The sequence below is a fragment of the Mauremys mutica genome, chromosome 14 (assembly GCF_020497125.1).
Source record: "Mauremys mutica isolate MM-2020 ecotype Southern chromosome 14, ASM2049712v1, whole genome shotgun sequence".
NCBI classification, from domain to species: domain Eukaryota; kingdom Metazoa; phylum Chordata; order Testudines; family Geoemydidae; genus Mauremys; species Mauremys mutica.
In genome coordinates, this window is record NC_059085.1 from 8,078,241 (window position 1) to 8,105,491 (window position 27,251).

Genomic DNA, 27,251 nt, shown 5'->3' on the forward strand with positions numbered 1-27,251 from the left:
ATAGATTCAGTACCAAACTGATAATACAGTGGTCTGACAGCTCTTCTCCCATAGCCCAGTGAAGTCAAAAAGACTTCAGTTGACATCAGTGCCGCATTGCATCAGACACACAATCCCAATGGGACTAGCCTCACTCGAGCCATAATGTTAAATATTCCAAAATCTGCCTTTTCTGAGTTTCTGAGGCCTTTTCCCCAAGTTTAGAGATTTCTAATCTGGAAATGACCACTAAAATGCTTTCAATCTGTGAATCTCTCTACAAATTCTGCTACCACATGTTAAGCTTAATGTCTCCCAAGCTAAATATATCCAGCTTCAAACTGGTATCTGCCCAGAATCCAAACACAAAGAAATTCATCGAATCATAGATTCCAAGGCCAGAAGAGACAACATCTAATTTGACCTCCTATATAACAGGCCAGGGAATTACATGTTGCTCTCTGGGATTCAAGTAACACAGAACTAAACCCAACACAATCTCTCCCCCAAAACAGGAGCTCAATTGAAAATACAGTAGAGACACCGATACACATGGTGGAGCGCTCAGAAGTCTTTATGGTCATGAGTTTGGAGATGAGCACATTATGCTCAGTTTGCTATCCCAAAGCCACATCCCTAAAGACTTTAGGGTACCCATCCCACCTTCTAACTGTGATGAAGAAGAAAGAAAAACAGAAGGGCAAGGTCCTGGGTGGTACTTACACATCCACATCACAGACATGGCAGTGACGGTTTTCAATGACATGAGCATGTTGGTCACGGCTGAAAGTGGCCAGCTGCCCTAGGTACTTGTTCTCTCGCACATTGGCATCAGCTGGATCAATGGAGACTGCAGTGAAATGAACCACTAGGTGGCAGATAAAAAACACTCCTGGACACTGAAACACATAGTTAAGGAATGGCTCAGAAGATTAACGCTCATGCTTATCATCAACAAACTAAATCCAAACAAGCAAGAAATTTATGGTCTGCAATTAGAAAGTCTTATGCAGCTGATCACAGTATCACTCAAAAATCTGCTCCCCATTAGGACAGAGAGATGCACATCTCACCCCCAATAAGTCTTTCTCCAGGCAAACTTAGCTAGGTTTGAAGGAACAATAGGTAATAATTGGAGATATACCAATCTCCTAGAACTGGAAGGGACCTTGAAAGGTCATCAAGTCCAGCCCCCTGTCTTCACTAGCAGGACCAATTTTTGCCCCAGATCCCTAAGTGGCCTTCTCAAGGATTGAACTCACAACCCTGGGTTTAGCAGGCCAATGCTCAAACTACTGAGCTATCCCTCCCCCCGAATGCTTCCTGTGATCTTGTGAGGGAGTACCATTACCTTTCTGTTACAGAGATTTCACAAAACTTAACTTTACTTTCCAGTAGCTGTCCTTCTTTGAGTGGATTTTTGACAGGTTCCCCCCAGGGTGCCATCTGGAACTGGGGTACCACTGAGCCCTGACCCACCAGCATGGGCTCCCTCTCACACAGTACTGCTGTGACAAGCTGCAAAGCCCTCCAGCCTGCACTTTCACCAGCATTCACACAGCTAGGGACACGCCCAGCTGCAGTTACACGCAGGCTCCCTAACCACCAGCTTCCCAGCCTGGGACCTCAGGGCAGTACCATCCTGCCCTGGTCAAATCTGGCCAGTATGTGTGTTTAATACCTGGTCCACCTCTCCCTCAGCGTGAAGAGAACAATGCACTCTTGTGGTAACCAAGCAGAGATTTTCCCCAAGCACTCCAGTCAAAGCTCATTGGTTTAGATTAAAACAAAAACAAGTTTATTAACTACAAAAGATGGCTTTTAAGTGATTAGAAGTGATAGCAAACAGATCAAAGCAGATTACCTAGCAAATAAACAAAACACACAACCTAAGCTTAATATATTAAATAGATTGGATATGAATTAGCAGATTCTCACCCTGAGAAATGATACAAGCAGGCTGCAGATTCTTAAGGGGCAAGCTGCACTTGCTTTACACCTTGGACTCCGCAGGTCTTTCATACATAGGCTAGAAATCCCTTCAGCCTGGATCCAGCCCTTCCCCCAGTTCAGTCTTTGTTCCTCAGGTGTTTGCAGAAATCTTCTTGGGTGGGGAGTGAAGAACCCCAGATGATGTCATCCCCTGCCTTATACAGCTTTAGCATATGGCGGGAACTCTTTGTTTCAAAGTTTGGTTCCCAAACCAGTTTGTGGAAAAATACTGACATCCCAAGATGGAGTCCAGAATCATGTGGCCTGGTCACATGTCCTTGTAGAGTCATGGCAGCCATTACTGTGGCTTGTAGAGTCATGGCTGTCTGAAGTGTTCTCAGGAAGGCTCACTAGGTGGGGGATAAGCTTCTCCCAAGGCCTACTGTTTTTCCTACTGGCCCATTATCCTGAATAGGCCCTTCCCCACCCACAATCTAGACTGAAAGCATCTTGTCTAATGCTGGCCTAATGGGTGTAACTACCATCTGAAGTACAGATACATAGTCAGTATTTATAACTTCAGATACAGAAATGATACATGCATACAAATAGGATAATCATATTCAACAAATCCTAACTTTTCCAATGACACCTCACTTGATTTATACAGAAGGAGACTACTCTGTAAAAGGAAGCTTACTGGAACACCACGGAGGGTGAGATTTTGTCTGTATTCAGTTTTCTTACTGTATTACACTCAGACTTGCGTGTTTTATTTTATTTTACTTAGTAATTCACTTTGTTCTGTCTGTTACTACTTGGAACCACTTAAATCCTACTTTCTGTATTTAATAAAATCACTTTTTACTTATTAATTAACCCAGAGTATGCATTAATACCTCGGGGGGGGGGAACAGCTGTGCATCTCTCTCTATCAGTGTTATAGAAGGCGAACAATTTATGAGTTTACCCTGTATAAGCTTTATACAGGGTAAAACGGATTTATTTGGGGTTTGGACCCCATTGGGAATTGAGCATCTGAGTGTTAAAGACAGGAACACTTCTTAAGTTGCTTTCAGTTAAGTCTGCAGCTTTGGGGCACATGGTTCAGACCCTGGGTCGGTGTTGGAGCAGACGGGCGTGTCTGGCTCAACAAGACAGGGTGCTGGAGTCCCGAGCTTGGCAGGGAAAGCAGGGGCAGAAGTAGTCTTGGCACATCAGATGGCAGCCCCAAGGGGGTTTATGTGATCCAACCTGTCACAAGGGCCACATATATGTTCCCTCACAGAGCCAAACTTTCAGAATGAAGTTAAATAAAAGAACTGTGACTCTGATGCCGCCAGTTCCTTTTGCTTTTTCAGAATTACTACAAAAGATTGAGGAAGTCTGGATGTATACAGATAATCTACTCGAAGAGTCACAGTTCCTAGAAAGTAACTTTCCTTTCTGCAGCTATTGTCTATACAGATCTCCACTACAGTACTGGCTGTACCAATTCTCAAAGGAGATGGGTCTTATTATGGAGAGGGAGTTATTGTGAGTGCTGATTAAGTAAATACTGCTCTTCTTCATTAGATCTAGAATGTATGCAAATTATTTTATGCAGTATTGTTGAAGCCGTGTTGGTCCCAGGATATTAGAGAGACAAGGTGGGTGAGGTAATATCTTATTTGACCAACTTCTGATGGTGAAAGAGACAAGCTTACAAGCTACACAGAGCTCTTCTTTGGGTCTGGGAAAGATATTCCGACATCACAACTAAATACAAGGTGGAACAGATTGTTTAGCATAAGTAGTTAGCACATATTCTAAGGGACTATTCAAGGTGGATTGGTGCATTAACACACAGACTCATCATATCTGGCCACGGTACTCTTAATGAAGGAGTATCAGGATTCAGAAACCATCCTCAAACCACTCACCACACTCACCAAGAGGCAGCTTTCTCTAGGACACAAATGACTTCCTCCACAACATTTACAGCCTCCCTTAGAACACCAATCCTTGCCACCATAGATTTTCCCTAAACGCCAACATCACTATGACGGCATAGCCGCCTGCCTCAAATACTTTACAAGACAGTGGACAACCCTCAGATAGCACCCCAGATACATGTCCAAACTCATCCATTTCATCCTCACCCACAACAATTTTACAAAGCCCTGGCTGGGATGATTTAGTTGGGGATTGGTCCTGCTTTGAGCAGGGGGTTGGACTAGATGACCTCCTGAGGTCCCTTCCAACCCTGATATTCTATGATACATTCAGTAAACACTTTGTCCAAACCATGGGAACAGACATGGTTACTAGGATGGCTCCCCAATATGCCAACTTCTTCATGGGATGCCCTGAAGAAGAATTTCTGGACAAATGCACCACAAAACCAATGATATAGCTGAGATACATTGATGATATTTTAATCCTCTGGACAGATGACTTCAGCTCCCTCACTGATTTCCACCATAACCCCAACAACCACTATGAGTCCATTAAGCTCTCCCTGGAACACTCCCATACCAGCAGCAACTTCCAGGACACCACCATCAGCTTCAGACAATCATATACAAGAAACTCACAGATCACTACACCTACCTTCATAGTTCCCTACCCCAAACAGCCACCCCAAACAAACCAAGGAATCTCTTATCTACGGCCAGGCACTCAGATACCACAGAAAATGCTCTGAGGAGAAAGTCCGGGATATATGTCTTAACACACCTTCACCAAACAAGGACACTCCACCAGAGAAGTAGATCACATCATGGACAGGCCACCCAAATACCCAAGAAAATCTACTTCAATAAAGAAATAGAATCTCCTTCGACTGCACAGCCTCAGTTATCACCTACCACCCCTCAACAGAACCCATACAAGGTATCATCAAACCACTATAACTCATACTCGATGGGGACCCCATCCTGAAATAAATCTTTCCTGATCCCCCACTTCTAGCCTTCAAACAACCCCAGCCCCTTCAAGCTCATTCTCAGAAGCAAGCTCCCCACAGACCAGAACATACCCACTCAAAGAGGCACCAGACCCTACCAGAACAAAAGATGCAAAATCTGAAGACATATCACCACTGCTGCAATGATCTATATGCCCCACAAGGCACCTTTCAAGATCCATGGATTCTACATGTGCCTCTATCACAACATATGGTATATCTCACCCAGTGCACTAAATGCCCCAACAACAACTACAATATGTGGGGGAAACCAATCACTATTCTCTCAAATGAACTCACGCAGGAAAATGATAAAAGACAAAAACACCCTATCACCTGTGGGTGGACAGTTTTTCACAAAGTGATTACTCTATATCTGTCTTTTCACTCCTCATCCTCAAAGGATGCAAAAAAACGAGGGTGGGAGCTTAAATTCATAACTCTGCTAGACACTAAAAATCATCGACTGAACAGAAATACTGGGTTTAATACAATCTATAACACACTTAACTCCCCCACTTTTATCCTATGACTGTAGAGCCACTCTACCTTGAATAGTCCTTTAGAATATGTGCTAACTACTTATGCCAAACGATCTGTTCCACCTTGTATTTAGCTGTGACGCTTAGCATACCTTTCCCAGACCTGAAGACGAGCTCTTTGTAGCTTGAAATGTCTCTGTACTGTATATCAAACCCCAAACCTTGTTTAAAACAGTGTGACCCATAAACCCTTTAATGCCATCTGGTAAGGGGGTTACAAGAATATCATGATTCTGGAATATACATTCTGGTTCACCAAAGAATGTCATGTGAGGTCTTACATGACAGCCAGGGTCACACTGGTACATAAGAACAGCCGTACTGGGTCAGACCAAAGGTCCATCTAGTCCAGTATCCTGTCTACCAACAGTGGCCAATGCCAGGTGCCCCAGAGGGAGTGAACCTAACAGGCAATGATCAAGTGATCTCTCTCCTGCCATCCATCTCCATCCTCTGACAGACAGAGGCTAGGGACACCATTCCTTACCTATCCTGGCTAATAGCCATTAACGGACTTAACCTCCATGAATTTATCCAGTTTTAATTGGTAATTAATGTTCTTGTGAGATGTACATACAGACACTATGTAAGGAGTTATGTATGTACACTGAAAATATGTTTCTGAAGTCTGTATCAAGGCAGAGGTGAAGAAACAGGTTTTCCGTCACACACAAGATTCACCTGTTTCTCTGTCGGGGTGGACTTTAATAACAGCAACAACAAGAGCTCCAGCCGATCTCAGCTAACCTCTTCTCTTTTCTCCCCAAACAAAAGTCAGACAAGAGAGGGGTTCCTTCTAAAAACTTTCTCTAGCTAAAGAGGAAGGGAACATGATGTTGTTAAAAGCATTGTAAGATAGCACAATGGGTAACTATTTACATATGAAGTTATCAAAGAGATGGGAAGTCAATAGAGAAGAGCACACAGGAAAGAGAAGCCACTGGAGTTTATACTGTGTCTGAGTACAGACAATGAACTTTGGCAATATAAGAAGGCGGCAAAGAACAAATCCCCTTATCCTTCAGGAAGTAAAATGGCAGCGTGTTTACATTTGCAAAAACAGAATCTCAGCCAATCTTGGCTGAAGACGCTGAATAAAAGAATTTGAATGAGGTAAGTTTCTTTAGACAAGAGAGTTACTTGTTAGTTAAGTTTAGTCTCTAGAAAGCATGTTATGATTTTGTTTTATATATAACCATTTGTTTCCAATTTCATTAGTTACTCCCACTTGACTCTTTGATAATAAACTTGCAGTTTTCACTATAAATATACCTCAGTGCTGTGATATTAAGCAAGGTGCTGATCCTGAGTTGAATCATACAAGCTGGTGCATACACTGTCCCTTTGGGGAGAGCAGACCTGGTACTTCTGTGAATGTTCAGTCAATAAGGGGCTGAACATTACAGGGGGAACACTTCACAGGGTCTTGGGCACTGGGGTGCACTTATTGTTAACCTGCAAGGCAAAGTAAGGGCTGGCATAGCCCAGATCACAGTGCTTGGGTAGTATGATGGAATGCACCCCTGTACTCACACCCAACACACTATTGTAATAATCTTTGTTTTAAAATGACTTGTAAGGCATCATTTGAAAACTATTAACTTGCTGGTCAATATTATCATGGTGAAATGCATGTAGCAACATTATATGTAAAGTTATGAACATAAGCTGAAACCATGACTGAAGTGTGTTTATCAGGCAAGTCTGGGAAGTGAGTAAACCTGTTTCTCAAAGATAAAGGGCAAGTTGACGCCCCCAGGCAGGTGTCAAAGCTAATGGGCCATCACCTATCCGGTGGCCATTCTTTGGCATGGAAGGGGGGGAGACAAGAGACAAACAGATTTGCATTTTAGCATACATAGGTGAAAAGAAACAGCATAACGCTTCTTCCGCACCAGACTCCATGTCTCCTTGCTCTCCACTGGATAGAACTTTATCTAAGGCTCACTTAGGAAAATGCATTTCAAAAGGACTAAACTATAAAAGTGAGGGGCAAAAGCATCCCAAGTTATGTCTCTCTGTCCATCTCTCTCTTTTCACCTATGAAGACAAAAGAAACAGCCACTGGACCTGGAGAGCAGATCCTGGCCTGAGAGTTTGGTCAGCAATGTACTGAATATCTGTGGTTGGAACATCACCTGAAACCAAGTCTGGTATCTTTATTTTTCTAGTAACCATTTCTGACTTTAATGCCCTAATACTTGAACTCACTTAAAACCTAAAATCTTTGTAGTTAAATAAACTGTTTTATTCTTTAATCAAAACTAATCTAGTGTTGTGAACTGTGTGGGTAACTCCATTTGAGATGGGAAGCTGTTGTATCTTGATCCCCAGACTGTCCAAGAGAGAGCTGGACAGTGCTAAACACATGTTTTGGGGGAAAATCCAGAACTGGGAGTGTGGTGGGGTCACTGTACATGTGGTAACAAAGGCTGATGGAAGCCAAAGTACAGCTGGACTGTGCTGGCAGGCTGCAGTTACCCACAGGCACTCAGGGTGTTACTTGAATCTTGAAAGGCTGGTTTGTGAACAGCCCAGATGGGAGATACAACAGCAAAGCATTGTGAGGCACCCAAGTTTGCAGGGTGAAGAATTGTGTGCAGATCACTGCCTATTCCATGCTGGAAAAAAGCCAGATGAGCTAATAGGCTGGTGGTGTCAAAGCAAGACTCCCACATGCTGAAGGCATGGAGGTAACAAGGTGACTCACAGTCCTGGGTACTCCACGAACCATCACAGACTGTGACTGGGTTATGTTAACACCTTTGACTCTTTGGGCCCATATATTCCGTCTAAATTAATACAACAGAGCCCACTGTGCTGGGAGCTGTACAAACACAAAACAAAAAGACTATCCCTGACCCAAAGAACTTGCAAGAAAAGACCTCAAGGTAGCAACCTTATATGTCTCTGCAGCATAGACATTTCTCAGACGTAATGTGGAATCTGCTTTGAACCTTGTGGGTGGAATGTGTTCCAAGATTCTCAGGTAACTTTAACACATACATTTGTATGCAAAATTTTATCTGCACAGAGAATCTCTGAGCAAAGAGTCCTGGAATCTTCTTCTAGGTTTTCTGTCGCATACAAAGATGTGAATAGGATTTTAGTCCTACAAAAGGCCATTTGTACATTAGGACTACGTAGTCTAGGCTCCACTGGTAAAGTATGCTGTTTATGGAAAAATACAAGTTCAGATGAAAAACAGAAACAACTTAAGCACAAACTAAAGATGTGGGCATAAGACTATCTTCTTTACAGAACATTTTATAAGCAAGTTCAGGTATTATAACGTGGATCGCACTGATCCACTGGCTGATTTTATTGTTACTAGGAATGCTATTCTCAGGGACAGATGATATACAGAACATTTACCCAAATGTTCAAACAGAGAATTGGCAAGACCTAGATTCAAGTCTCAACAAGGAGGTGATTCACAAATAGAAGAGAAAGTAGAAACTAGTTCTTATCCAAATCTTTTGATTGTAGAATGTCTGAACACAAAAGATCCTTGTATAGTGACTAGATAAGTTGATGATATGGACACCACATAAACGTCTACAGTTTGGTTTTGGCTTAAGCAGGCAGAGTTAATAAATATTTCAGGATAGCAGAGATGGGGCAGATGATGGAACTTGAATGCAAGGACACATGCTTACCTAGAGATATTGATCTATCTGGTGCAACCTTAAATATGGACTCACGTCTGCTCCATCATAAAACAGAAAATATTCAAATAACTTCCTTAACACTCTAATTATGGAAAACAGGAAAGGTTATTAATCCAGCAGAACCTGCCCTGTCAGTTACTGTTACTGCATCTGTTCCATGGATAAATATTTATAGCAGGGATTCCCAAACTTTTTCCACAGTGTGGGCCAAATTTAGAGAGACTGTCTCCTAACAGATTGTTCCTCCAACACCATATGCAGTGTAGAGGTAGCTGTGTCGGTCCCAGGATATTAGAGAGACAAGGGTGAGGTAATATCTTTTATTGGATCAACTTATCTTGGCTTGAGAGACAAGCTGTCGAACCACACAGAGCTCTTGAACAGCTGAAGAAGAGCTCTGTATGGCTCAAAAGCTTGTCTCTCTCACCAACAGATAGTGGTCCAATAAAAGATATTACCTCATCCACCTGGTCTTTCTGCTCCCCCAACATTCACATTTGAATAGACTAACTCGCCTCCCAATAATAACCATATAATATATATATAATAATGGAAAAGTAATATTAGGAAATTAATGCATTTGTAGCAATTGGAAACAAGAAAAGCCAACACCATATAACTAGCCATCTTTCTGCAGCTCACCAATAAATTCTCCTTATGCCAGAGTTTGAAACTCTCTGATTTTAGAGAATCCCACAAATTTATGTGGCACTGTTCAGAATACAAGAGGGATGAGGTTTGTCTCTGATGTGCTTGCAATCCAATGCAAACAAATATCAATACAAACATGGGACAGCAGTTCATAACACGAGAAATGTGCAGATATCCCTGGAAGAAAGATCAGCACAGGAAGGTTTTATGAAATACATTAATTTTAAAGAGGGATTTGCAGAAGGAAACAGAAGCTATTCCAAGCACAGGAGGCAGCATGAGTGAAGTCAAGAAGACGAGATTAGGCAAAGAGACAAAAGGAAGCAGAGGAATATAGGGAGTGCAGGATGAAATGAGAGAGACATAGGCAAAGAGCCTTGGAGGTAAGGACCAATAGCTTCAATGTAAAAAGTACAGAGATAGGAAAGATAGAGCAGAATGGTAATAACACAATTAAAGTATCAGAGGGGTAGCCGTGTTAGTCTGGATCTGTAAAAGCAGCAACATGCATCCAACGAAGTGGGTATTCACCCACGAAAGCTCATGCTCCAATACACCTGTTAGTCTATAAGGTGCCACAGGACTCTTTGCTGCTTTTACATTTAAAGTAATGGAAGAGAAAGAATCTCAAAAGAAGTGTTTTATGTAGACTAGAGGAGAGCAAGCTGGTAGTTATCTCAAGGCAGGAGATGACATACAGATGATTTCAATCTACAGTACCTAGAAAAACTTAAAAATACCATCATTGCCCCATTACAGTTGAAGTTGTGTTTGTGATATAACATTAATTGTCAGTTGAAAGGATACAATGTATCCAGCAGGCACCCAGTGGTGAGGCAAGAGAGGCACAAGGATTCCAAAACCAATCAGAGCAAAGAAGAGATATAACAGCCAGGCAATAATCTGGAAGGGATGTAGAGGCCAGCTCCAGCCATTCCTTCGGGCGTGCTGAGATTGGACTTCAGCAGTTGTTTCACCCTCCTTTTCTGGAGCTGTCTTATTAGGAGGTTTGTTGCAGATGTTCATCTACAGAGAGCAGGGGAAAAAAACAAAAAGGTAATCCTTAGGAAAACCCCTTTCCGTTATACTTGGCATTCTCAGAAGGTATGTCCAGAGATTCCAAGCCAGAAGGGATCTATTGTGATCATCTAGTCTGACATCCTGAATAACACAGGCCATTGAACTTCCCCCCCAAAAATTTGTAGAGCAGACCCTTTAGAAAAATATCCAATCTTGTTTTAAGAATTGTCAGTAATGGAGAATCAACCACAATCCTTGGTGGATTGTTCCAATGGTTAACTACAAATTCCACCTTATTTCCAGTCTGAATTTGTGTAACTTCAGCTTCTAGCCATTGAATCGTGTTATACCTTTCTCTACTAGATTGAAGAGCATATTATTAAATATTTGTTCCCCATGTAGATACTAATAGATTGTAATCAAGTTATCCCTTAACCTTCTCTTTGTTGAGCTAAATAGCTTGAGCAACTTGGATCTATCACTATAAGGCATGTTTTCTAATCCTTTAATCATTCTCATGGCTCTTCTCTGAACCCTTTACAAGTTACCACCACCCTTCTTGAATTGTGGACACCAGAACTGGACACAGGATTCCAGCAGTGGTCACACCATTGCCAAATCCAAAGGTAAAATAATCTCTCTACTCCTACTCAAGATGCCCCTCTTTATGTATCCAAAAATTGCATTAGATCTTTTGGCCACAGCACTGGTAGCTCATTATCCACCACCTCTCCAAATCCTTTTCAGAGTCTCTGCTTCCCAGGATCAAGTCTCCCCACTCTGTAAACATGGCCAACATTGTATGTCTCCAGATGTATAAATTTACATTTAGCTGCATTAAAACGCAAACTGTTTGCTTGCACCCAGCTTACCAAGCAATCCACATCGCTTTGAATCAGTGACCTGTCCTCTTCATTATTTTCCACTCCCCCAATTTTTGTGTCATCTGCAAACGTTATCAGTGTATTGAAAAATGTTACTGTAATGGAGCCCTGATCTTGGGTCCATTCTCTTTGTAGCTGGAGCTCTCAAACATAGAGATTTCTGTGAGGATGAGACCTTCTCCCCACCAATCAAAGATGGCTTTGTTAGACTTTATAGTTGTTTATTAGTTTTTACTAATATTATTTTAATAAGTTTTAAAACATCACACTTTTGTATATAAAATAATTAGGTTATCAAACACCTCTCCCTTCATTCTGATTTATTTCCATGGCCTACTGGTGAATGAGCTGAATATGAATCAAACGCTGATCAGATTCTTAGCTTGTATGGGAGACAGGCCAACCAGTCAGTTTAGAGAAAACAAGAATCCGCTTTCCTCCCTCACCATTCACTCAAACCAAATAATCAAACTGTTCAAAGATTTAATTTTTTCCTCTTGGTCATTTCTGCTTCCTTTGCCCCAAACCATAGTGGTTGCCACAATTCCACAATGTGAGCAGAGATCAGCCACTCCACGTCTGAGCCTGATCAGAGTCCTCTAAATTAACAGTGCGTTTCCCAAAGGGGAGCAATGGAGGGGGCATCTATCTTAGCTCCAGCTGTGGCCGGGTGGGGAGGGAGAGCTCAGACCATCACAAGGGAAAATAATAATAATACCTCCTGCAACAAAGTGAAATCTGTCTTTGTCTTCAATCAAACAGCTTGTTATAGGTTTCTAAAGCTATTACAGGAAAGTTAGGCCTGGTCTACAATACAGAGTTAGGTCAACATAAGCCGCCTTGCACTGACCTAGCTGTGCCTGTGTCTACACTTATATTTGTCGCCCACCGATGCAAATGCCCTGTTACAGCAACACAATAACACCACCTCCCCAAGCGGCACTGAGCCACGGTTGATATACTGAGGCTGATGCAGTGTGAGTGTAGACCAGAGGTGGGCAAACTACGGCCCGTAGGCCGGATCTGGCCCCTCAAGGCTTTGGATCTGGCCCACGGGATTGCCTGCCACGGGATTGCCCACCATGGGCCCCACGCCCCTCTCAGAAGCAGCCAGCACCACGTCCCTGTGGCCCCCGGGCAGGGGGCCAGAGGGCTCTGTGTATTGCTCTTGCCTCCAGGCACCGCCCCACGCAGCTCCCATTGGCCGGGAAGGGGGAACCGCAGCCAATGGGAGCTTCGGGGGAGGTACCTGGAGGTGCGTCAAGGGCAGCGCAGGCGGAGCCTCCCCCCTCCTCCCCCAGGGGTCGCAGTGCTTCCTGGAGCGGCATGGCATGCAGGGAGACTGCCCTGGCCCGGGTGCACGCTGCTGCCACCCCGGAGCCGCTTTAGGTAAGAGACGCTGGGCCAGAGCCCAAACCCCTCCTGCACCCTGCCCCCCAACTCTCTACCCTAAGCCCCCTGCCTGCACCTCACACCCCTCCTGCACCCCAACTCCCTGCCCTGAGCCCTCTGCCACACCCCGCAACCCTGTGTACCCCAACCCCCTGCCCTGAACTCCGTCACACCCTGCACCTCTTCTGTACCCCAACCCCTGCCCTGAGCCCCCTCCTACACCCCTGCCCTGAGCCCCCTTATACACCCTACACCCCTTCTGCCCTGAGCCCCCTCATGCACCCTACACCCCTCCTCTACCCCACCTCTTACCCTGAGCCCCTTCCTGCACACCACATCCCCTCCCACACCCCAACCCCCTGTTCTACATACAATTTCCCCACCCAGATGTGGCCCTCAGCCCAAAAAGTTTGCCCACCCCTGGTGTAGACAATGCATTACCCATGTTGACCCTAACAGTCCTCCAGCAGGTGTCCCACAATGCCCAACTGACTGTTCTGGTCACAACTGTGAACTCCACTGCACAGGGGTCACAGAGACTGGAATGCCCCCCACCCCCTTTAAAGACCTGCATATTTTTAAATGCCTTTTTCCTGATTGCCCAGCTTGGCGAGCACACCTAGCCATTCTCCATTGTTGTATGCAACTGCCCAGCTGACCATGATGGCTACACGCTCCAGACACTCTGGCTTGAAGTAGACAAGAGATATTGGATCTCCTGGGCCTGTGGGGAGAAGAGGCTGTGCAGGCAGAGCTACTGACCAACCACAGAAACAAGGATATCTATGAGCAGATTGCATGGGGGAATGCAGATGCAGGGATACGACAGGGATCAGCAGCAGTGCTGTGAGAAAGCACAGGAACTTCGGCTGGCATATCAGAAGGTCCGTGAGGCCAACAGTCGATCCAGTGCCAATCCACAGACCTGCCACTTTTACAAAGAGCTGCATGCCATACTTGGTGGGATCTCTGCCACTACCACACACACCTCTGGGGATACCTGAGATGTTTGAGCCACAAGCCCCTGGCGTGAACTGCAAGAATGAGGAGATGGAGGAGGAAGGAGGAGGATCGGGGACATGCGGCTGGGGGAGTCCAGCTATGCTGTGAGCCAGGACCTGTTTGAGACTCCACTGCAGTCAAGCATGGGTGAGCCCGATGCAAGGGAAGGAACCCCAGGTAAGTGTTTAATTGTTTTCTCCATTATAACGATGTACTGATGGTGCCCCCAATTTAACAGGACACAGTAATCGAGCTTTCATTAATTTCCTCTTACTAGAAGAGGTAGTGGTACAACAAAGAGAGGTAGAGTTATCTGCTTTTCATTCCCCTGTTGAGTTAGGCAAGGAGGACCATGCAGCATAGTTTGTTTATGTGCATAGTGTGACAGGGTCAGGCCAGATGGCTACAGAAGAGTGTTAGAAGGCAGATATGTTAGTCCCAGATTAAGTAGATCCCTTTTCCCTGGGTAAGGTAACAGGGGCGGTTCCAGAACAAGCAGGAACTTACTGGAACCAACTACGGCAGGCAGGCTAATTAGGACACCTGGGGCCAATTAAGAAGAAACTGCTAGAATCCATTAGGACAGGCTGGCTAATCAGGGCACCTGAGTTAAAAAGGACCTCACTTCAGTTTGTAGTGTGCATGCAAGGAGCTGGGAGCAAGAGGCGTGCAAGAAGCTGAGAGTGAGAAGACATATTGCTGGAAGACTGAAAAGTACAAGCGTTACCAGACATTGGGAGGAAGGTCTGGTGGTGAGGACAAAGAAGGTGTTGGGAGGAGGCCATAGGGAAGTAGCCCAGGGAGTTGTAGCTGTCGCGCAGCTGTACCAGGAGGCACTCTAGACAGCTGCAGTCCACAGGGCTCTGGGCTGGAACCCAGAGTAGAGGGCAGGCCCGGGTTCCCCCCAAACCTCTCAACTCCTGATCAGACACAGGAGGAATTGACCTGGACTGTGGCTTCTCAATGAAACTTCCATTGAGATTCTCTGCAATCCTCTCCTGACAGTTTCTAGGGATGGCAGCCTTATTTCTTCCTCAACGGTAGGACACTTTCCCATATCAGTCATCAATAACTGCAGGCACCATTGCAGTACACAGGATAGCAGCCTACGGGCCCAGGCTGCTTTGTGACATCAGCAGCAGCTGTGCGCACTCTCTCTCTCTGTTACCCTCAGGCATGAGATATCAGCTAAAATCACCACCACCTGTGGAAAATAGTGCAAGTATTCAGTACCATCGCCTTATACTCATAGTTTCATGCAGCCAAGCAATTCCCTTCTCATTTCCCTCACACTTGGAGGGCCAGAGTCACCATGGCTGGTGCTGTGAGTGGTGCTGCACAGAAGCGCTCTGGAGCAGAAGTGTCAATAAGTATGTCTTGTTTAAAACTTTAGGGGAGCCAAGGAAGGGAGTTCTGAATATTAACTTTCATTTTCTGTAGTGACTCTATTGACAATGATACCTCTGTGTGTTGCAGCCTTGAGGCATTCCCCCTCCACACCTGTGAAACACCTGCACCAGATAAAGAGGAGAAAGAAAAGGACTCAGGATGACATGTTCAGTGAGACCCTGCAAGCCAGTGCTGCATCAGACTGAACAGAGAGCCTGGAGGATGAATACTGCAGCAGACCGTATGGAGAAAGAAAGAGCAGACAAAAGACAGACCCAGGAGCCAGAGAGGAAGATGCACCAGGACATAATAGGGTACCTCCACCAGCAAACACAGATGCTGCAGACTCTTGTGCACCTACAGGTTCATCAATCACTAGCTCGCCTCCCTTTGCAATCCATCAAGAACTCCATTGCAGCACCTTCATTTCCTCCCCCACCACGTCACATGGCATCAGGGGCTGCAGACCTACCACTCACCGCAGGACAACTACAGCTTCACATATGGTGATTTGTGAAAGCCACATTAGTTGTATGTGTAGCTAGTATGGACAGAATGTTCTTTCCCCTTGTTAAGTTCTGTTCCAGTAATCTATAAAGTTTTTAATGTCTCTGATTTTAAGTTGCATGGATTTTTCTTTGCATTGGTTTTGGTACTGAGTAACATTCCATTATTTGGAAAATAATTCATCTTTATTAGTTCACAACATATGGTGTGGAGTGCTTAGCAGTTCTGAATGCTCCTGCTTACTTGGTACTGCACAGTGTGACCATTCTTTGGCTCAGTGAGAAATACAGTGTAATAACCCTAATTGTACAGCAAGCACCACCGAATTACTAGGTGCACTGACACTGTTATAGTCACAGATGTACACCAAGCGCCACACAATTTGTAACAGGCCAGTGAGAGAACACTACACAACAATGCATTACTGTGACTCACTGTTAAAGTGCACTTACAAAGTCTCCCTGATCAGTAGAGCTGTCAGAAGTAAGGCCCCCGGCTGTACCTGCTCAGTACTTCTGAAGCCTTAACGAGACAGCCAGATTGCTTGATTGGTCCACCCTGCCAGATTGGCTGAGGAAGCCAGCAGACTGACAGCTCATTGGCTGCTCAAAGCACACGTCCACGGACTCTCTGCTTTCCTGTGCTCGTCTCTCCAAGCGTTGCTCCTGCTTTGCTCATCCACACTCCAATCCACATCCTGCCCTGCACCCAGTCTTGTTCCCATATTGTTCCAACCTTGCTCCTGCCTTCCCTGATTCCTGGTAATCCAGTTCTGACTCTCTGCTTTGACTCCAGACTCAGACTGTCTCTCAACCCTTGGCTCTGGCATTTGGGCTCTGATCACTAGGCCCGACTCCCACGCTGACCACCAGGCCTGACCTGCCTGCGTTCAATCAGGTCTACGGGTTGTATTGCTGTTCAAACTCAGACACGCCACGTCTGCCCTCCACCACTGCAGCAATTTTTCTTATTTGTACTCAAATAAGTCATATCTTTAATTATCTTCAAAGAAGTCAAGGGCAACCATTGAACTCCATGTACTACTTGAATGCTGCAGTGTTCTCCACTGAAAGTAACTTAAAGTGACTGCTGTTTTAAAACAGTATGTCTGAAGGACAACAATGGAAGACAAGTCACAATTTAATGACATTTCATCCAGAAGGTGAGGTAACTTACACAAATTACATTAATAGATTCACCCTTTAGCACACAGGAGGTTGTTACAGTTATTGAATAAAGTCATGGAAAAGAAGTTCAAAAGCTGAATAATCTTGAACTGCTTTAAAAAACTGTGATGGCTTTTTAAAAAGTTCCAATAAGCAACACTTGTATAAAATCAAGATGGACTGGCTTCTCTGTTAGGGGAGCTGGGGCTGTTCCAGGCTCCTTGGACCACCAATACAAAAAGGTGGTGGATTTTCATCTCCCACCAGTCCATTACAGGCTCTGATTTATTAAAATGTTCTTGGATTTACTGAAGACCGGAATGGGAGGCAAAGGCTGCAGACTGTCAGTCGTAGTGGATGGCAGTGTAAAAAATTATCCAATCAAAAACAGTGCAAACGATGTCATGAATCCTTCTTTCATTAGCTTCCATGTGCCTCCATACTCCTCATAAGTATTACGCAGGATATAGCAGACAGCTATAACCATTGGGATGTTTCTTTCACTGAGATCTAGTCTTGTAAGTAAATAATGCAAACGTCCCTTCAATCTACTAAAAGCTCATTCAACTATCATTCTCCCCCTGCTGAGCCAGTAGTAGAATCTTTCCTTGGTGTGATCAAGATGGCCAGCGTATGGCTTCAGAAGCCAGAGGAGCAAGGGGTAGGCTGGATCATCCAGGAACACTATTGGCATTTTATCATTACCAGTGGTAATGTGAAGGTTGGGAAAAACTGTCCCTGCTTGCAGCTTTCTGAACAGTACTGTGTTCTTAAACATGAGAGCATCATGCACCTTCCCTGACCAGCCCACACTGATATCGGTGAAGCGTCCCTGGTGATCCACCAACATTTGCATAACCATAGAAAAGGAGCCCTTTCTGTTGATGTATTTTGTGGCAATGTGGTCTGGTGCCAAAATGGAGATATGCGTGCAATCTATTGCCCCACCACAGTTTGGGAACCTCATTGCTGGAAATCCATCCACTATGTCCTGCACATTGCTGAGATTCTGGTGTCCCTGTGCTGGAGGGCAGGGACAAGCTCAGAACACAGATCCAGGAACGTGACTTTGTGCAGCCAAAATTTCTGCAGCTACTGCTCATCATCCCAAGCCTGCATTATGATGCGATCCCACCAATCAATGCTAATTTTTCAGGCCCTGAAGCAGTGCTCCACCATCTGCAGCTGCTCTGTGAATGCCATCAATAGCCTTGAATTGGTTCTTGCTACGTCACACAGCAATCTACCCTCCATGTTGTCATGTTCCCTGCTGATTCAGTTCTTCTTGAGGCTCAGCAAGATTATACGTCCTCTATTTCAACATTCATGACAATGGTGCAGAGCTGGGCAGGCTCCATCATTCTGTCAGATCCTGTACATCATTCTGTCAGACCCCTTCTGTCAGACCCTGTACACCCGCTCGGCCCTTTGTAACAAGGCCCACAGCCTGGGGTTTTCCTTGGCTGGAGCTCCCCAGCATCTTCTAGCTTTCCCCAGCACTGCTCTGTCCAAGGTACTGGTCTCCTACTCCAGAGACAGACCTTCCCCCATGAAGGTCTGGGACAGACTGCCTGCTCCTCTCCTAGGCAGCCTTTATATAGGGCCTAGCCTGGCCCTGATTGGCTGGCTCTAATCTTGGTCCTGATTGGCTCTCAGTAGGCCCTTCTCTAATTGGCTGTTCCCTGCACAGCCACTCTGGCCTACTCTAGCCCTCTCTCTCATGGGGGTGGGGCAGCCACCCCACCACATAAGGTAACATTAATTGTTTAGAAAAAAGTTAATATTAACATTGATTAGGCAAATTTTTTAAAATCAACAAAACTTGCAATAGTTCTGAAAGCCACATGAATGCACTTGTGAGGGAAATGTGAGCTGCATTTCCTGCAATGGACAAAATTTCCTGCTGGAAAGCTTCAGGACAATAACAGCTCTTATTGAGAGAGACATCAGCACCATCCTGAGCTCAGGAAATACCAAAAAAGGGCAAGACGGGGATTGCTAAAACCTGTTACTAAGGCCAGGTATACACTACAAACTTACATTGGTATAACTACGCCGCTCAGGGGTGTGAAATATCCACACCAGTGAGCAATCCCCCGGTGTAGACAGCACTATGTCAACAGGATGGCTTCTCCTGTCAACATAGCTACCGCCTCCTGCGGAGGTGGATTAACTACACCAGGGGTTCTCAAACTGTGGGTCGGGACCACATTTTAATGGGGTCGCCAAGGCTGGTGTTGGCCCTGGGCCCCAGCAAGTCTGAAGCCCAAGCCCCACCGCCCAGGGCTAAGGTTACATGCCCTCTACCCCTTGGGCTTCAGCTTTGCCCCCCCTCGTGCCCTGCCCAGACGGTGGGGCTTGGGCAGGCTCGGTCTTCAGTCCCCCCTCCTGGGGCCACGTAGTAATTTTTGTTGTCAGAAGGGGGTGACAATGCAACGAAGTTTGAGAACCACTGAACTACACTGATGAGAGGAGCTCTCCTGTCAACACAGTAGCATCTTCACTGAAGCACTAAAGTGGCACAGCTGCGCTGGTGCAGTTTTTTAAGTGTACAGAGTCTTATTTAACCACCTGTACTTGTAGAAGTAAACCCTGCCGTTTTCCTTTAACAATAGGATTTAACAGCAACATGCAGTGCCCACATGCTGTTTTTTAGTTCCCCTAGATAAGCACAAGACAGGGCACCACCAGTCCAGCCCAACTTTCACAGGACACTTATATAGTCCCAAAAGTGCTCAGTGGTTGACTCTGGCACCCAATTTGGTCCAGAAGGGCAGGAACTAATAAGTAGCAAATCAAATGAGCTGCAAGTTTAACTTATTTATTTACTCACTGAACTTACTTGGTTTAGGATTTTCACAGGGCTGCCTGGGGGTGGGGGGGGCAAGTGGAGCAATTTTCCCCAGGCCCTGCAGGGCCACCCCCACGAGAATATAGTATTCTACAGTATTGCAACTTTTTTTATGGAAGGGGCCCCTGAAATTGCTTTGCCCCGGGCCCCCTGAATCCTCTGGGCAGCCCTGGATTTTCAAGTGATATTTCTCCCTAGCATCCCAACTAAACTGTGAGGGTGGAATGCGGTACAAGAGGTCAATGAACATTACAGAGCACAGACTAGGAATGTCTCTTAGCTGGGCAATCCCAATCCAAGCTTTATTCCTGATGAGGACAAGGTGCACTAGAGATATTTTGAGAACTGTTCTGACATCTAATACTAGCAGAACAGGGTGTGTGTAAAAGCGTGTATACAAGTGGAACGGGGAGTAAGCTTTACCCAGTAATTAAGGAATTCTGCAGAACTCAAACTTCAATTAAAAATAATTTCTAGCCCTTATGATTGTGGGGGAAAAAACCCTACCAAATGTGAACCATGCAGCTCCAGTGCCTACACTTCTGCTCATAATTTTACTATTGCTACAAAGGCCATGTCTACATTATACACTTACATCAACTCAAATTACGTCAGCATATAGCCACCATAGTTAATACATCACTTGTGCGCATGCATATTTGACTCATGTCGGCAGTGCACATATTCACCAGGAGTTCTTGTACTGATGCAGAGTGCAGTGCACGATGGGTAGGTATCTCATTGTGCAGCTCACCCATGTCCAGCACACCCTCTTTTGGGAAGTTTTGGCAATGAGTGAGTCACACTTGAAAAGGGAAATTGAGCCTCCTACATCACTAGCAGCTTGGCACTGCTGCCTCGTCTGTTTCTCCTTATACCTAGAAGCAGCGTTTGACTTGGTGCCACATGACATTTTGATTAAAAAGTTAGAATGATATAAAATTAACATGGTATACATTAAATGGATTAAAAACTGGCAGGTCTCAAAATATAATTGTAAACTAGGACTTGTCATCAAGTGAGTCTGTATCCAATGGGGTCCAGCAGGGATTGGTTCTTGGCCCTACGCTATTTAACATTTTAATCAATGACCTGGAAGAAAACATAGAATCATCACTGATAGAGTCTTCAGATGACACAAAAATTGGGGGAGCGGTAAATAAAGAAGAGAAGAGGTCACTGATTCAGAGGGATCTGCATCGCTTGCAAAACAGGGCGCAAGCAAACAATATGCAGTTTATACATTTTGCCATATTAAATCTAGGAACAAAAAATGTAGGTCATATTTACAAGATGGGAGACTCTATCCTTGGAAACAGTAACTTTGAAAAAGATTTGGAGGTCATGGCGGATAATCTGCTCAACGTAAATTCCCAATGTGACACAATGGCCTGAAGAGCTAATGCGATCCTGGAATGCACAGAAAGAAGAATCTCAAGGAGAAGACAGGTTATTTTACTTCTGTATTTAGCACTGGTGTAAGCACTGCTGGAGTATTGTGTCCAGTTCTAGTGTGCACAATGCAAGAACAATGCTGATAAATTAGAGAGTGTTCAGAGCCATGAGAATGATTAAAGGATTAGAAAACATGCTTTATAGTGAGATTCAAGGAGCTCAATCTATGTAGCTTAACAAAGAGAAGGTTAAGGGATAACTTGATCACAGTCTACAAGTACCTATATAGGGAACAAATATTTAACAATGGGCTCTTCAATCTAGCAGAGAAAGGTCTAATACAATCTAATGGCTGGAAGTTTAAGATAGGCAAATTCAGACTGGAAATAAGATGTAAATGTTTGATAGTAAGGGAAATTAACCATTGGAACAATTTACCAGAGGTTGTAGTGGATTCTCCATCACTGAAAATGTATACATCAAAATTGGATGTTTTCTAAAAGATACGCTCTAGGGATTTTAGGAAGAAGTTCTGTGTGTTATATGGATCAGAGCAGAGAGTAGATTATCACTATGGCCCCTTCTGGCCTTGTAATCTACAAATCTATAAAATGCTATGGTCTGTGAGACAGGTTTGACTAGATCACCTATTGGTTCCTGCTGTCCTTAAATTCCATGAATCATGAAAACCTTTCACCAATCCTTCTACACAAACACTTTTACCAAAGTTTTTCCCTCCCTGTGGATGTTTGGTGTAGGACTTGGTAACATCCGTATTACAGATCATAAAAGCTTCGTTTTGGAAAGGCAGAGAGCAGCAAATTATGCAGGAATTCATGAAGAAATGTTCCTTCCATGTAAAAAAGGGTCTTAATACAAATAATTAGGAATGCTTATAGTTGCATGCATGCACGCACACACACAGGCACATACACATTCTTACCAGTGATTAGCACTAACAATAACAGCAACAATTGCTCAAAGAGTTATAACATTAACTGCAACTTTTTTCTTATTTTACAATTTCAGAGTCAAAGTGAACAAGTGGAATGAGTTGTGTCAATTGAGTAATTTTGATTTAATTAACAGTGAACCATGCATCTCACTTACTACACTTGCAGTTGTCTGACTTCAGAAAAATTCAAAAAGCTGACCCTCGATTATTTTCATGAGAGATTTCTGTGCATGACAGCGTGTAAGTTGAAAGAAAACAAGATACACTTTGGTTGTTATATCAAAATACTGAATCACATCTTTTCAAATGCTATTCACTGAATACTAAGACAATGAAATGCCCATATTCCAGAAAAACCCTTTATCTGTCACTCTTTCCTATGTAATTTGAATGCAGCATTATTGTTTCAAATACTGATTAGTTCAATAGAGGACAACATTATCTGCATAAACATTAAAGCAAAGGGGCTACCATTTTATATGTTTCCACAAACTTGGAACACAGTTGGCAAATCTCTGATGGAATTTTGGAATTAAAAACAGGAAAGAAAGTGAAGATATTCCAGCCACAGATGAAATGTTCTCCAAATTCCTTGAAAAGGCCAGTCACTCTGCTGCTGTATGAGTCTCACAACAAGTATAATGACTGGTTCAACTAATTGTATAACAGGGTCATATCCTTTAAATAGTTTGTGAGCCCTTTGGTGACATTCACACTTTTCTATATTTTAGAAACCATCAAAGACCAGTCAGAGCAGTATTAAGGTAGGTCTTGTATGTTTTATATAATTAATAAACTTGATTATTTGGGAACCAACTGTGCCCATGTGGTTTGTTCATATTTTAGATGGGAAACAAACAAGAGACATCAAAATAAATATTTTTATATTTATTACACAATTAAATGAATTTTGATAAATGTAGCCATTTTCCCTGTTCTTGATTTGTCTAACAAATAGGATTCATATAGACTTCCTAATTTTTAACTGTTCATATAATTCCTATGAAAACATTCCAGCCATATTTGCAACAAATTGGTTGATTATTGCTTTTTTGGGGGGGAGGGTGTTTGTTTTTATATGCATATTGTATGTTTACTAACAAAGAAAATGGGAATACACTATTTGGCAGAAACATTTTGGCCAAGAAATGAAGCTTTGGCTCTGGGCGTGGCATATCCTCATCTATTCATAATGGTCACAAGGATGCGTCCCTTGAGGTGACCCAAAAGTATTTTGTCATATAGCGCTAGTCATAACTCAATTCCTCTACAAATCGGGAGTGGACCAGTGTGTGAAACAAAACATTAGTACTTCTTCAAACTAAGCACAGTAAACCTGTAGAACTCTTGCCAGGGGATGTTGTAAAGGCCAAAACTAACTGGGTTCAAATAAGAATTAGATAAGTTCATGGAAGATAGGTCTATCAATGGCAATTGGTCAGAAATACAACTCTGTGCTCTGGGTGTCCCTAAGCCTGCCAGATGCTGGGACTGGATGACAGGTGTGGAAGAGAAACAGGCCTTCACGCTTTGGTTGGGTGCAGCAAGTCAGAGACCGTCTTTATTCTCAAGCAATTGCAAAGAGGAGAGAACACTCTGGCAGGGATTCACCCTGTCCAGGCAGGTCTCTGTTACGTAAACAATGAAAGCAAGCTTTTATACCTTTGTGTTACATATAATAATGAGCAACAGCTGCATTTTGTTATACATTTTTCTTCCTGATATCTCACTTTTCTCATTCATTTCTGCTACAGTCTACATTCCAGTCTTATCTAACAGAAGGTCAAAACAGTATCTCCTACTATCAGTTCCCATTCGCTTTCTCGCTTTCTACCCACCTAGGCCTTCAGGTCTTGCATTATTAGAGTCAGTGTTGCCTGACTTTGTTAGCCTGACTCTTGCTCAGAGACAAACTAAGATCTCTATGTTCAATTCCCTTTATCTCTTTCTCCACTTCCACACAGGAGATAAATCACTTTGATAATTGCCCTGTTCTGTTCATTCCCTCTGAAGCACCTGGCATTGGCCACTGTCAGAAGACAGGATACTGGGCTTGACGGACCTTTGGTCTGACCCCAGACGGCCATTCTTATGTTCTTATATGTCAGCATATTTGCTCAAGTATAAAGGGTCAGGCTGGAGGAGTGACATGTCCCAGCTACTTCACAACAGTCCAAGTCACCACAATGTGTCCTTTGGGGGACCTGAGAAGTATTTTATACACAGCCACTGAAAGCCGCTTTCTTTATTTGAATAATAATTAAACCCTACTATAAGTTCTTATACAAATCAGTCACATTTACTGTGGTAACATTTCTAATAATGCATCATACATTGATGATTTAAAAAACCCATATGGTGTAGGAAGGAGGACGTGGGCTACAGTCATAGGCGGCAGGTTATATACATTTGTGGTGCTCGAGCACCAAGAATATTCAGGGCTGGGGGCCCTGCTCCAGCAATATTTGGAGCTGGGTCTCTCCCCCGGCCCTGCCTGGATCAGGCCACGGGCCTCCCCACCTCCTGCCGCGTTCCTGCCTGGAGCAGGTCCCAGCCCCCGCCTGCCACCCCTCCCCCTGTGTTCCCGCCCCTGCCCCACCCCCTGCCTGACAGAAAGCAGCACAGCGCCTCTCCCCTGCCTGCTTGTGCTGCTGGAGTAGAACGGCTCCCGGCAAAACTGCTGTCTGCTGCCCCAGGGTCCTAGCGCCCGCCATTCACTAATGGCAAGGCAGGCTGCCCTTACCCTGCCCTTCCGCCCTAGCCCTGAGCCTCTCCAATGCCCCAAACCCCTCAGCCCCAGCCAGAGACCTCATCCCCCCGTGCCCTAATCCTCTGCTCCAGCCCTGAGCCCCCCCACATCATGAACCCCTCATCCCCAGCCCCACAGCCCTCACCCCACACCCCAACCCTCTGCCCTAGCCCTGAGCCCTCTCCTGCATCATGAACCCCTCATCCCCCAGCCCCAGCCAGAGCCCTCATCCCCCCGCACCCTAATCCTCTGCCCCAGCCCTGAGCCCCTGCTCATCCTCAGCCCCATAGCCCTCACCCCAACCCTCTGCCCTGAGCCCCCTCCTGCATCATGAACCCCTCATCCCCCAGCCCCAGCCAGAGCCCTCATCCCCCCGCACCCTAATCCTCTGCCCCAGCCCTGAGCCCCCTCCTGCATCATGAATCCCTCATCCTCAGACCCACAGCCCTCACCCCTGCACTCCCTCCTATCCCCAAACTCCCTCCCAGAGCATACACCCCCTCCCCCTTCCCACACACCCCTTCCCACCCCCAAACTCCCTCACAGAGCCTGCACCCCTCACCCCTTCCTACGCCCCCACCCCCAGCCTGCACCGAAACTCCATCCCAAAGCCTGTACCCCTCACCCCTGCCTGCACACCCACCCCCTACCCCAGCCCAGAGCCTGCACCCAGCACCCCTCCTGCACCCTAATCCCCAGCCCAGGACCTGCACCCCAGACCCCTCCTAGAGCCTTAGGCTGGTGGGGACGGAGTTGGGGGGCGGGTTCTGGGCACCACCAAAATTTCTACAAACTTGCCACCCATGGCTAGCGTTGCCAACCCTCCAGGATTGGCCTGGAGTCGCCAGGAATTGAAGATCAATGTTTAATGAAAGATGACGTCATGTGACGAACTCTCCACCAATACATCCCACCAACATTGGCAACCCTACGGGGGGCACCGCAAATACAGGGCGGCGGGAGTCAGGAATCCCCTGCAGCCCGGGGAGGGGGGACTCGCAGTGAGAAGCTGCTCGCCGGACAAAGGCCAGGCCAGGGCGCAGCACCCCGAGTACCGACACCCTCAGCAGGCCCCTGCGGCTCTCGGGCCGCGGCTCCTCGCCCAGCCGGGTCCCATCGCCCAGCCCCCGCAAGCGGAGCTTCCCTCCGGGCCGGGCTGCCCCTGCCTAACGGCTCCGCCCTCCGCAGCCGGACGAACCGCTCGGGAGACCCCGCTCCCCCCTGGGCCCCGCCCTCCAGGCTGCGGCCGCTCCTCACCTTCTCCCCGCAGTGAGAGGCGGCTCTGGGCACCCCGCTCCTGCCTCATCCCGCGGGGCGCGCTCAGGGCCAGGCCGGCGGCTCCAGGCGCCTCCCGTGCGCGGGCCTGGGTCTGGCCGCTAGGCCCGTCTCCATGGCGACGGCTACGGGGCGGCGCAAGAACCAAACCGCGCAGTCAACGTTCGCACGGCTCGGTCCGGGCGCTCGCGGGCAGGGAGCAGCTTCTAGGCCTTGCACCAGGCGGGGCAGCGCCACTCACCCTCCCCCCGACCCAGACCCACTGCCCCAACACCCCCCCGAAACCCTCCACCCACCGCCCTAACACCCGCGAGACCCCATCCACCCTGCCCCCCCGAGACCCCCCACACACTGCCCCAACACCCCCCGAGACCCCCCTCAACCTACCCCCTGAGACCCCCACCCACTGCCCCAACACCCACCAGAGCCCCGTCAACCTGCCCCCCCGAGACCCCCACCCACTGCCCCAACACCCCCCGAGACCCCCCACCCACCGCCCTAACACCCCCCCGAAACCCTCCACCCACCGCCCCAACACCCGCGAGACCCCATCCACCCTGCCCCCCCGAGACCCCCCACACACTGCCCCAACACCCCCCCGAAACCCTCCACCCACGGCCCCAACACCCGCGAGACCCCATCCACCCTGCCCCCCCGAGACCCCCCACCCACGGCCCCAACACCCGCGGTTCCCCATCCACCCTGCCCCCCCTAGACCCCCACCCACTGCCCCAACACCCGCAGGACCCCATCCACCCTGCCCCCCCGAGACCCCACCCACGGCCCCAACACCCGCGAGAGCCCATCCACCCTGCCCCCCTGAGACCCCACCCACTGCCCCAACACCCCCCGAGACCCCATCCACCGACCCCAACACCCGCGAGAGCCCCCTCAACCTGCCCCCCCAACACCCCCACCCTCTGCCCCAACACCCGCGGGACCCC

At 46.2% G+C, this 27,251-nt stretch overlaps 1 protein-coding gene across 6 annotated transcripts in view; it reads right to left on the reverse strand.

Annotated features, from left to right (window-relative positions):
• The window catches only part of ZDHHC1 (zinc finger DHHC-type containing 1), a 58,184-nt gene extending 31,659 nt beyond the window's left edge, over positions 1–26,525 (reverse strand). For 2 of the 6 annotated variants that reach the window (XM_044987556.1, XM_044987554.1), the window contains exons 1-3: positions 26,290–26,525; positions 10,530–10,748; positions 703–878 (exon numbers count right to left, since the gene is read on the reverse strand). In XM_044987556.1, coding sequence (XP_044843491.1) covers positions 703–878; positions 10,530–10,748 — 395 coding nt within the window. In that variant the 5' untranslated portion in view covers positions 26,290–26,525. Of the gene's footprint in view, positions 1–702; positions 879–10,529; positions 10,749–22,438; positions 22,503–26,289 lie in introns of those variants that run through there. The other 4 variants (XM_044987559.1, XM_044987557.1, XM_044987560.1 and 1 more) reach the window with 4 other exon arrangements.
• Between the last annotated feature and the right edge of the window lie 726 nt (positions 26,526–27,251).